Genomic DNA, 12,869 nt, shown 5'->3' on the forward strand with positions numbered 1-12,869 from the left:
TCCTATCGCAAAAAGGGCTAATTGTTAGAGTTGATGGGGTACCTGGTTGTGTACCTTATTTTCCTGTAAATGACCCTCATACAATAGTGGCTTAATTACAGTCCTAATCTGTGGTTTATAAACATGTACCAGTAAGTGGAGTTCTGCCTAGGCATCTGAGGTAAAAGGCCTGGAATGGAATATTTGGACTATTATGAAAATAGTGACTATATTCAAAGAGTCTATATAAGTTATTTCCATTTATAACTTTTAATAAATAAAATTATGAAGACATTAAAATTTGATGACTGTTTTTCCCAAAGAGAGAGGAGTCTTTGCTTTGTAATTGGTACTGTGACGTGCATCTATTATTGGGGTGGTTTTGCAGTGACTTTCTCAGAAGTGTATAGTTTTGAAATTTAAAAATATCTTGCCCTTTTTAATTTCCATCAGCTTCTCAAAAAAAAGCTTGTCACCTCTTTCTGAAACAAGTGTTGAAATGTGTTTTTCAAAAGTTTTATAATGTGTGAAATTCTATTATTTTGGTGTTATAGAAATATATATAAAGGATAAAATGAAAATAAGAAACATGCTAACATTTCAGAAACTTATTTATGTAAACTACCTTGAGGAAAATGTCATGTGCTCATTGTTGCCTCTCATTTGCAGACATGGCAATTGCTCTGCAATTCAGAGTTCTTCAGGCAGCTATTGAATTAATAAAAGCTACAGCAAACCAAGACTCTCAAGATCTGGCTAACTCTTTACATTTACCTGCTACCCATCATCACGCAATGTTTCAAAAACGTAAAAGCATTGCTGGTGAGTGATAAATTGTAATAGTATGTTGTGTTAGAGAATTTTATAGCTTCTGCCCTCATTTATGTGATGAAGCCAGTCATATTTTTCTACACTGGCACTCAATGAGACAGAGGTTGTAAAAGTGTATATCTGTGTACTTGTGGTGTTGAGTTCCCTGCAATTTTATTTTTGGTACTACATGACCATTTCACCAATCAATATACTGCTGTATTTAGGAAACACAAGTCTAGTGCAAATGGGGTGACTGGATGTCCCAATTTTATAGGGACTGTCCCGATTTTTGGGGTCTTTTTCTTATATGGGCTTTTATTAGCCCCAGCCTCCATTCTGATTTTTCACATTTGCTGTCTGATCACCCTAAGTGCAAATCCACCTGTGGAAAAAATGATGATCTAAGTTTTCTATGTTGTATGTCAGGTGAAGAGAAGTGTAACTTTTGTACAAATTTTGCATTCAGTAGGTGTGCAGAATAAGTGTTGCTTATACGTTGGGAGAAGGGAATGCAGCAATACTTTCTCCTTCACTTAACACTGTGCCATCCCTGAAGACTCCAGAGCCAAATTCAACTTGGATTTGAAATAATGAGTTAACAAACATACATTTATAACCCTTCCCCCCCACATACACACCTTGCATTAAAATAATATTAAGATTACAAAGTCACACAGTGAAGTTAGAAAACGGCAGAATTAAGATTGCCCATATAACTTGTCCTCCTTGCATTCTGATGGTCTTTAAATACGTGATCACATACTACTTTTTTCCACAGGGTTATGTGATCACATAATTAAAGACTGCGTCATAATGCATATGCAAAAATGCAACTTTAATTCTGGCATTTCCTAACTTGAGCATGTGCCTTTGCAACCTTACGTTCTTTTTCATATAGTATTTGTATATAATTTCCTAATCTTCAAACAAAAACCCTGAAAAGCAATTTCATGTAGTATCATATGGAGCCCCCGATTTGAGTCATGAACAGGGTTCTGATCTTTAAATCCACAGTCTATAAGTTAAGCTAACAGAGTAACTGATAGAGGATGAGAATTCCCTACTGCCATGTGGACCAGCTACTAGACGGGGATGATAAATTAGGGCAAATTTTTAAGTTTCAAGTTCCTGATCCAAAACATTTAGGTAGTAAAGCTTCTGAAAGAGTGCATGGTTTTTTAACATGGAAAAAAATGTTTTAAGAATGAGATTAAGGAAAACTAACTGAACTATTTTAACTGAAACTTTCACACAAAAAAAATCCACTTGAGGTAGACACCTGGCATGCATAATTTCAGTTTGAACCATTAGTTTCATAAGAAGATAAATGCTGTAATGGAAAGTGTTATGCAACCTTAGCTCTAGGTAGCACTACCAGTTCAGGCTATAATACTTTGTGAATCATTTTTGTGAAGTGCTTTTAGAGTCTTTGGCTGAAAGATGCTCTGTGAATCTAGGTCATTATATTCAGCTGCATTTAATATTTCACTGAAGACTATTAAATAAAAAATGGATGTGTGTTCTGTTAATTGTTTAAAACAAAGGTTCCATTACAATGAAAGATTCCATTATTCCTCGTCTACCAAAACAACACTTCTATTCCTGCAGTCAACTTCTGATGCCCCCCTCCTTCAGTCTGTTATATCAGGAGCTGCCCCATCAGTCCCTCACTGGATCCACTTCATATAAGTTTCCTACAGAAGCAGGTGCAGTAGTGGTGGTCATGCCTACCAATTCATTGTGCAAAAATATTTCTCAGGAAATGTTTTGCAGGATTAGATATGAAATAGAAGCATCTATCAAAATAACTTCTGATAGAGCAATATGAAATGTGTTTACCTTTTGAGAGCTGTTAACCTCACTGATCTTAGTTCACATTGCTTAAAACCTACATTCTGTAAGCATGGTAGTATAAGAACAATTAACTTTTCAATAACAGCAGTAATGTGGTAACATTATAAAAGGGAAGTGAAACAGTGACTGTTCAGAAGCTGTTTTGTACAGTGAATATTCTGAGAAATTATATCATTTTGAAAACTCTAAAGAAAATAGATAATGTGATATAGTTTGAGTTCTTCATCAAATCTCTAAAGACTTTAATGCTCTGTAATTACATGAATTTTATATACATTTCTTTTTCAAGTGAAAAAATGTCACACTTTTACAAATTTAAAGAAGAACCTGGACATTCCTTGTTCGTTTTTAAGAAATATATTTCAAATATTTTCCCTCATAACCGCAACCAATTTCCTTTCCTAGATGAAGCAGCAAAAAAGAGTCCTGTGGCACCTTATAGACTAACAGATGTTTTGGAGCATGAGCTTTGGTGGGTGAATACCCACTTCGTCAGATGCATGCATCTGACAAAGTGGGTATTCACCCACCAAAGCTCATGCTCCAAAACGTCTGTTAGTCTATAAGGTGCCACAGGACTCTTTTTTGCTGCTTTTACAGATCCAGACTAACACACCTACCCCTCTGATACTTTCCTAGATGAGTTATTGGTCCATGCAATTAATTTACGATTGTGATATTTAATCTATTCATGAGGATATTATTAATATATTTCTCTATACTTAAAGATTCCAGGAAATTTTCTCTTGCTCAGTCTGACACACTGGTGATGAAAATGCGTTTAGTAGCAAGTGATGAACTTAACATGATGATGCAGAGGAGAATGAGCCAAGAGAATCCTATTCGAGCCACTGAGAATGAGTTTATACAGAGGTTACAGAGACTCACTGTTCTAGCAGTTAACAGGTTCATTTATCAAGGTAGGAACTGGGGGAAAAATATATGGTAATATGCTTATAATGACCTCACTGCACATAAAGTGGTGGGGGCTGCTGTCTTGCTTGTTGGAAAAGGAGTGCGCCCTTTTAAGGACTAGAAAGTCAGGGAGAGACTTTCTGCTGCACTGCAGACCATGGCAGTGTGGGGATGCTGACTATTCCCTTCCCCAGGTGACCAACAGAGAGGGCAGGGACTATATAGGTCCATGCTGATGCAGGAAAAGCCTTCTTTTACCTGGATCAGGTGGAACAGTACCCACCCTCCGCCCACAGAAGTAGTGAAATACTGGGTTTTGTCAGGATCTGCTGCACTAGTTGCTACTTTCTTGGGGGTCTGGGAAGGAATTTTCCCTTCGCTGTCAGATTGGCCAAGGCAAAGTGGATTTTTTTTGCCTTCCCCGCAGTGGGTTTTGGGGAGAAGAGGGGGAGCTTAGTTGGGATGAACATGAAATGGGAGTTAGGCTATGATGTGGCAACTTATTATGTAACATGCAGTGGATGTCCAGTGTAGGTACTCCATAGGGAGGGGATACAGTGATCAGATAAAATGGATTGTTAAAGGATTTAAAGGGGGTATCCTTCAAAGGAGTGGAAATGCAGGAAAGGGGATTTTGGGCTCCTATGTCTGGTATGGCATGAAGCCAATCTCCCTCTCCTTTTATAGCTCCCTCCATTTGAGGGAGGCAGGAATTTTGAGGTCCCAGCAGTGTGTTGGCTGGGGACCGGGATGGTTAAGCAGGAAGGCAGATGGAAGGCTCCCCCCCCAACCACCGCAAGTATATATGTAAATGATTAAGCAACTTACCTGCACTGTGCACTTGTATCTGCCAGGTCCTCCCAGGCATATAAGAATGAAGTTGTTGCCTAATTAAACTACATCCAGTATCTCCTGTCCTCCTTCCAGCATAGCCGGGCAAAGGGTTGTTTTATATTTATTGTTGCCTGACAGGCTAATGTTTTGTTACATTAAAAATGTATTCATGTTTTTAATGTGTTGTGGGTATGAAGAGAGTGGAGTTTATTCGGTGTTCTGACTCTCAGAATTTGGATTAATGTTGTGTGTTTTTTATTTATTTTAAAATTTATCCTCACCACTGGTTCTTAGTTTCTGCTTCTTGTCTTAAATACTTGACAGATTGGATCTAATTTTTTTCACTGAACTGGGCCAGTTCATGTGAGAAATATCTAATTCTAATTAATTCTAAGGCAAGGGGGAGCTTTTCTAGTTTGCCTCTCACCTTTGAGATTATTAGGTAAAGAAATGTAGGTCAAATTTAGAACTCTTCTATAATAATGCATACCTGACAATATTTGCAACTTTTAAAAATAACTTGTGTAATTTTTATAAATTTCACAGACCTATTGAGGGGAGGGCTAGCTCAGTGGTTTGAGCATTGGCCTGCTAACCCCAGGGTTGTGAGTTCAATCCTTGAGGGGGCCATTTAGGGATTGGGGCAAAAATCTGTCTGGGGATTGGTCCTGCTTTTAGCAGGGAGTTGGACTAGATGACCTCCTGAGGTCCCTTCCAACTCTGATATTCTATGATTCTATTGCACATATCTCACCTGCTCCACTTCATGCATTTGTTCCACCACCCACTTTCCTTAAATTTGTAGTCTTTACATACAGACTTTCACTCCACACCTACTCCTTTTCCAATTCTAGAACTGTAGGCCTATACATTCCGTTTGCAAACCTACTCATTCTCCTCATCCATCCATTCCATATGCACCCATACTTTCCAACTCTGAGGTTTTCCCTGTAGACTATGGGTCAGTGGAAATTCTGTTTGACTGTCCTTTCCCATTTCCCTATGTCCCTACAGCCATGTGCTTCCCCCAATTTACCTCACATTCCAGATCTTGACTCCCCCACCTTCTCATGAGGGTCTCCCCCACTTCAACTCCTGCTGGTTTCAGGGGGTGGGAGTTTGCCAAGCAGGGCCTGTGATGCTTTTTAGGGCAGCCATGTCTGAGAGTCACCTTGTTACCAGCTGCCTCCAATTTGAGGAACTCTTGCTTGTGGTAGCAGAGCATTAGCCTCTTAACACAACCGGCCTGTCAGCCACTCAGGCACTGTCTTCTGAACTATACCAGCCTTGTTTTTTGTCTTGCTGGATGACAACAAATGTACCCCAGCCCTGAGTCCCTTCTGTGGTATCCAGCCCTTGAACACTGGATACCCGCAAGTCTCAGTTCCTCTGTTTCCAAAGGAACAGTGTACCACAGTTCACCAGTTTTATCTTAGACCACTGCTCTTGTATTACACGCAGCACTTGAGTTAGATTAATAAATTTCCTTTTGTTTTATAAAGAGGGAAATAGAGATTCAGATAAGAAATAGTGTGAGAGATCTTAGAACTTTGGTTTAGATATAACCATTTGTTAACTGGCGTTCTAAAACTTAAATTTAACTAACTGCAGGTTATCCTCCTGTCCTGAGAAGTTTCTCACCATGTTGTCTCCAGTGTTTTCAGTCAAGCCTGGTTGAGATCCCTTTTTAATGAAGCAAACTTGCTGTCAATTTACTTCCTTGGTGAAGGATGCCTGTCTCTTTGTACCACCGAATATATCAGATCAGACCTCTGGTGTTCACGTCAAGATATCCCCCTCTTGCCGTTTGCCTCTTCCTATTAGTTTTGTTCTGAAGTCTCTGCCAGCTTTTCATTAGATTTTTAAGGCAAATACTAATGGACTCCTATTGTATGACATACAATACACCAAGTGTTCTCCTCCACCCCACACCCCTTAGATAAGTGTCCTGCATCCCCTGTCTGGAGGAGTTCTCAAGACACACTGTCTTTGAGTGACCTCTTTTTAACTACAGACCTTGGCCTCCAGAGGTTCTTGGGGACACAGGACCACATGCCCCCAATCCACAGAGTACTGGGATTTTCAGGGGAAGTGACACAGCTTTGTTCTCACCTGCCACTTGGCCTATTAGCAACTGGGCTGTACTGTCTTCTGTGGTGTATAAAATTGCATCCAAAAATACTAGGATGAAGCATATTTAAGCAAACTTTTATATTCAACAGAAATCTAGTGTATGTGGCTTCAGTGTCCATATGGCTTGTCAGAACCGTTCCATTTACTAAAGTTAGTCAATCACATTTGTTTGCCCCATTTCTGTGAATTGGTTGAATTTTTAATGAGAATCATGTGTTCTTTAGGGGCCACTTTTGTTGTTTGTGGGACCTGAAATGTATGCGAGTTCTGCATGTGGAATAGTTGCCGAATGGAGTCTTTAAATGATTAACTCTAATTTTTAATTTGGTTTAACCAGTGTCTAGATTAACTGTTTATATATTCACAGTGTAGTACAGTGGATAAATGACTAGTAGTACTTATAGTACACTAGGATTAAGTTAGCATGGTCTGAGATGCCATTGATCTGTTTGTGCTTCTTAACATTTAAGAACCTACTGAAGATTGTTTTGATGTATTGGGTACACCAGAGACCACAATTCAGTGCAGACTTTCAACATCCCAGCTGGAAGCCTCTGAAGAGGAGGACCAACAAGAACTGCCTAGTAATACAAATTCTTTTCTGAAAGAAATGTTCAAAATGATGATTGAAGGAATCAAAGTATCTATTGTAAGTAACTAGACAGTATATCTGTGTTAGCTCCTGTTGCTTAAGGAGCCCCCCACTGGGGCAAATGCTGTGTCTCTGTAGGACTGTTCCTATTTGTAAATGTTCCGTTTTTGTTGCATCTCAAGATGTATCTCAGGTATTATAACACAACTGCACTTGGCCATTGCATAAAAGAAAGTATCCTGATATTGGGTAAGTTTTGATCTTTGCATAAATTGGTGTTCATTTAAGAAAAACAAAACAGATTTTTTTTTGAAGTGGAAAAAAGGTTTTAGAATCAGTTTGGGGTGGGGGGGAGGGTCTATCAGTACTTCTGAGGCCTGTCATAGCTGAGCTCCCATCCTTCAGACTTGAGCAAGGCCATAGAAGATGTGTAGCAAGGGGAGTTCCAAGATATGGAGATTTGGATTTGGGGTGAGAGTAGCTTTTGTCCACGTTGAAAACTTGAAGCATTTGGTTTTATATCTAAAAAGAAGAAATTATATATATTTCCAAAAAGAAAGGATGTGACCAAAAACTGTTTCCCTGAATGCTGCTGTTGGTTCACTGTACTCTTATGTTCCCAAGGTGAGCTTGCAATGGATTTAATAAAAATTTGACTTATTTTCTGTTCCTTTTATGACTTAAGGAAGACCTGAAAGAGATTAACTCTTTTAACCTTGGAACTATCAGGAATGTCACGTCTGGTCTCAGACTTTTTTGCTTGAATATCATTTGGAGGTCTCAGGAATGTTTATTGTGAGCTCTAGATACCAAACTATCAATTAAGGTGTTAATCTTTAGCAAAGGCTTTCTTCATGAAAAATTGCAACTAGTGGTTGATTACAGTTCGTGATTAAAATTAACAAAAATGAGGGTTTTTTAAAACAATTGGATTAAAAATCCTGTCCCTCAGAGTTGGTCAACTTTCACTCTTGGCTGTTGACACCACTGTTCTGTTAGTTCAACATCCTAGTCTTCTAGCCTAAACCAGAACTGAATTTCTAATATCAGAACAAAAACAGAAAAATAAATACCTTCAAGTCATCTTATATATCAAAACCCTTTTTTCCCTTTGTAAGGTCATCTTTAAAGATCTGTCCCAGTAAATAATTATCTGTAAATGTGCTTCCTCAATAAGATTTTTCTACCAGATTTACTCTATCCTTTCCTGTTTCAGTTTTCTTTGCAAGCTTACGTTGTATGCTCTATGCAAAGTTCTGATCAGAGAAACCCTGTTTACTGGGATGGGAAAAACAAATCTCTTCTTGCTTTAGGCTACAAGCAGAATCAGCACTCCTAGGCAACAGTGGAGGAGAATCCTCTGGTCCTGTAAGGATACATTCCGTATGCAGCTTGGAAGACTCCTAGTGCATATTTTGTCTCCAGCACAACCATTGCAAGAAAGAAAGCAAGCTTTGGAGATTGTATGTGAAACAAACCACCAGGAGATTATTCGAGATTGTCTCAGCGTACCTCTGCAAGTAAGCACTGCTATGTTTTTAAGCATAAAAACTTTGAAGCCCTTGCACATGAACATCCTGGTTTAAATTTAAAAAATATTTGCAGGAGTGCAGGAGAGGAAAAATCCAGAATAGCTCAAGAATCACAAGCATTAGTAGAGAAAACTTGTCCCAGTGTACCTGAAAAGATAACAGATAAAAATATATACATTTATATTGCAAGTTCTTCATGTTCTACTGGCAAAATGAGACTAACTATACTTTTTTGTGTTCATCTAGCATGGACCTAAATTAGCCCTCTATCTGTATGAGTTAATGCATGATCATAAGGATGAATTGACCAGAGAAGAACAAGTATCATCAGGAGTATTTATGAATGCATTAAAATTTTGTGGCTATAAATGCATTTCTCCCAGTGCTCCACCAAAACCAGACCTCCTTAATGCCATGAAAGAGGTATGTGAATATTAATAAACATTTCCTAGTGAACCAGAATTCATTATTTGACCTCCTTATTTGCAATTAATGCTACACTCCTTGAATATGTAGTGTACAGCAACTACACGAAGATGATCACATTTTCTATTAGGCTTGCAAAGCTGGTTGGTTGACCACCTATTTGACAGGGATCAAACAGTGCAGAACGAAGGCCCTGATGCAGGTGGCAGCCTGCCGTTTTGATTATCATGGTGCTATCCGTTAGGAAGCTTATTCAGATACCTTGATCACTCACTTTACTACATGCTAATGCAACCTGTTGGGGAAGAGGTAAGATAATTGAAAGCTGAGCATCTTGATTGACTGGAACTTTCAAGTACATTTATGTGTATACCAGGCCATCAGTATAAATGTTGATTTACAAAGCATATTAAACAAGTTAAAACACAATCCCTGCCTTAAATTGCTTGCAATCTAAACTCACTAGACAAACATACAGAAACTAACTCAAAGGGAGTGAGGGGGAGATAGGAGGGTTCAATGTTTAAACTTCCTCGCCTACAGCGAGAGAAGATGAGTTTCCTTTGTTCTTTTTGTAATTGCTCAGTTTTGAATAATAGTCACATTTAGATGTTAACCTACATTGCTAAAAAATAATTATTCTTTCATTTTTCAGAACTTCATTGTGCTTTGCAATTTTGAGTTAAAATAACTCAGTTAGATAACTGGGTTTTTTATAATTAGGCATAAATACTTAAGTCTAAATCTTAGACCATAAACACACTCTTTTTATGTTACTGTTCTACTAAATGAGTGCTTTGAAATATTTGACCATTTTTGACATTATTTGATAACATTTGACCTATGTTTAACAGGTCAATTTGACCAATTATTTTATTGGTCAAATTCCCAACTCTTCTTTTATATTCAGATTATTTATCAATCAGTAAATAGAAATAGGTGTTTAAATAAGAGTCTTTAACAGGTTACTAGGTGGTTATGATTATAAGCAACCTATAATATTTTCTAAAGAAGTTTCAGTAATCAGTTTATTTTTGAACTAGAGTACATTACATAGAATCAATAACCATCCTTTCTAGTCAGATAAGAGAGATCATGAAAAATCGAGTAACAAAATGATTAAATATGGAACCTAAAGACACTGAACTGGGTTTCCAGCCATCCAGGTGATTGATTATACCAGAGGCTATCTTATATTCTTGTGAAAAATCAACGGACTATGATAATTAAAGTGAAAATGCAGTGAACAAATCAGCATGTTCCTTTTTTCTTTTTAGAAAAGACTATTCATAACTACATTTCTCTTTAATATAAACATGTTTAAACAAAATTAACTATCCTTTTCAGTTTCAACAAATGATTGTTAGTGCTATTGTAATAGCTTTCTTCTTAGAAATATCATTTAAGGACAAGTGGCTCAATTCATAAAAGGACGTAGGTGCCTAACTGCCACTTTAAATCCCAAAATTTTTAAAAAATCGCTGGAGCAGGGGGACTGGATCCTGGGTATCCATCTTCCTAGTGTGTACTCTAACCACCAGCTACAGAGTTAGTCTCATGCTTCCTTGGTCTCTGTAGCTCAAAGATTTTGAATAAATATTTATGCACAGTGGAACAGCTTCAACAGGAGAGACAGAGGGAGCTCCACATCAGAATATCACATAGTTCAGTGGTTAGGGCAATGACCTGAGAGGTGGCAATCCCTGTTCAAATACCTTCTCCTCCTGAAGTAGAAGGGAGGAGTTGAACCAGGGTTCTCCCATATCCCAGGTAAATACTCTAACCACTGGGCTAAAAGTTATGAGGGAGGTCCTTCCCCATCCCCCACACATCCCCCTCAGCTTCTTGCAAAAATGGTATAGGTGCCTAACCCCAAGAGAGGATTTGCATCTGAGAGTCCGAAGCAGAAAGAGGCACCACCTTTCTAGCCAGGACTTAAATGCCAAACTCCCTGACAGGGGGAGGCTTAGCGCACACCCCTCCCCTCGCTAAGCATCTCCCTAAGCTAGCCAATGGGAGATGCTTAGCATACTGGCTCTTCCGTGATTCTCACTCTGAGACACCATTCTCCTCAATTCATTGTTTAGGGAGCCTAGGCCCCAAACTCAGGCTTTGTGAATTTCATTGATTTTTTTTTTTCAAGGCATTTAAAAGTAAGATGGGGGGACTTTCGGTGTTGCTACACTTAAGTTTCTCTGTGACTCTAACCCCAGCTGTGTGGTGGTAAAGAACATTTGGAGATATTTAATTTTTTTTAACAATATAGAGACAAATCCTATTCTCACTAGAGTCATTTCTAATTTTGCCATTGACTTCAGGATGGGTCAGGTTCCTCTTAAATATGTTTACATAATGACTGGAGTACATTAGGTCTCTCCTGTTTCTAACACACAAGCTTTTGAATAGTTGCTATGAATGTTCACAATATGTCCTAATATGTTACTTAGACAATATGATGTTCTGAGTTGGGAATAGGCCATATGTGAATTAAAAACAACTTTTGCTACTTAGAAGAATGGAACCAATTGATACAAATCATTGTAAGTCATTTATTTTTGACTATAAACTCCTTTACTTGTTGAAATGATAGTGTTACTGGAATGAAGGTAGGCAACCTATGGCATGTGCGCCGAAGGCGGCACTCACGCTTCCCAGGTCCTGGCCACTGGTCTGAGGGGCTGTGAATTTTAATTTAATTTTAAATTAAGCTTCTTAAACATTTTGAAACCTTATTTACTTTACATACAACAATAGTTTAGATATATATTATAGACTTTTAGAGAAAGAGACCTTCTAAAAACGTTAAAATGTATTACTGGCACGCGAAACCTTAAATTAGAGTGAATAAGTGAAGACTCGGCACACCACTTCTGAAAGTTTTAAGTGAGAAGAGATGATTTCACTGAGTGAGCAGACTTGGATTCTGTTGATGTCTTTGGAAGCATTGATTTGTGTCTCAGTTGTAACTTTAAAAATAGTTCTGGATGTGGAACTTGCAAATGAAAAACAAAGCATAACTTTTAACTTGCTTAGTTAAACTGGAATGAAATTTTTTTCTTTTTTTTCCTTTAATTTCAGGATCGAAAGAAGTTTGAGGCAGAGGAATGTGTGAACAAAACTGTTTGGGAAAAAACTGTGATTAATAATCAGCAAAAGTAAGTAAAAGATCTATGGAAGAGTATTCTTTGGCATAACCTGTTGCAAAATGCCGTGGGTACTTTTTATATAAAAAATCTTTTAAAATCAATATTCTTACCTGTTTCAACATAGCTTGATTGTAGGTAAGTGACATTCTCTGATTGCCTTCGCTAATAACCAATGACATTATTTAAATTTCAGAACATATAAATCTTTTTTATTTGGCATAGACCTTCCCCCTCCCCCCCCCCTAGTTCTTTCTAATGAAAGGCTAGCTACTGTATCCATCAGGCTTTCTCCCATTGCATGTGAACCATGCAATTAAATGTGTGGCACATGTCATTGCAACCAGCTGGTTAGAACACAAAACCACTTTCTTCTTCAAATGCTGGTTCCTGTGTAAATTCCACATGTGGGGTACGCATGCACTTGAGTCCAGAGATTTTAAGTAGTAGTGTCCATTGGCCTGCACATCTCCTTGTGCTCCTAAGCAAGGCTATAAGAAGCACTGTGATTCATCACCCTCTCAGTTCCTTCTTACTGCAGTATGGTCTGAGTTGGAATTCAGTGTCCTCTTTTGTTTCAGCCTTTCAGAAAACCAGTAGCTAAGATTGTAAATAGTTATTCTTTAGCTTATTTGGTTCCCCAAACCA

At 38.1% G+C, this 12,869-nt stretch overlaps 1 protein-coding gene across 9 annotated transcripts in view; it reads left to right on the forward strand.

Annotated features, from left to right (window-relative positions):
* The window catches only part of LYST (lysosomal trafficking regulator), a 180,373-nt gene that overhangs the window by 111,475 nt on the left and 56,029 nt on the right, over positions 1 to 12,869 (forward strand). For all 9 annotated transcript variants that reach the window (XM_050950350.1, XM_050950358.1, XM_050950357.1 and 6 more), the window contains 6 exons: positions 649 to 801; positions 3,375 to 3,566; positions 6,999 to 7,177; positions 8,434 to 8,640; positions 8,899 to 9,075; positions 12,157 to 12,233. In XM_050950350.1, the coding sequence (XP_050806307.1) occupies positions 649 to 801; positions 3,375 to 3,566; positions 6,999 to 7,177; positions 8,434 to 8,640; positions 8,899 to 9,075; positions 12,157 to 12,233 (985 nt within the window). The remainder of the gene's footprint in view (positions 1 to 648; positions 802 to 3,374; positions 3,567 to 6,998; positions 7,178 to 8,433; positions 8,641 to 8,898; positions 9,076 to 12,156; positions 12,234 to 12,869) is intronic.

Source organism: Gopherus flavomarginatus, chromosome 4 (assembly GCF_025201925.1).
Source record: "Gopherus flavomarginatus isolate rGopFla2 chromosome 4, rGopFla2.mat.asm, whole genome shotgun sequence".
NCBI lineage: Eukaryota > Metazoa > Chordata > Testudines > Testudinidae > Gopherus > Gopherus flavomarginatus.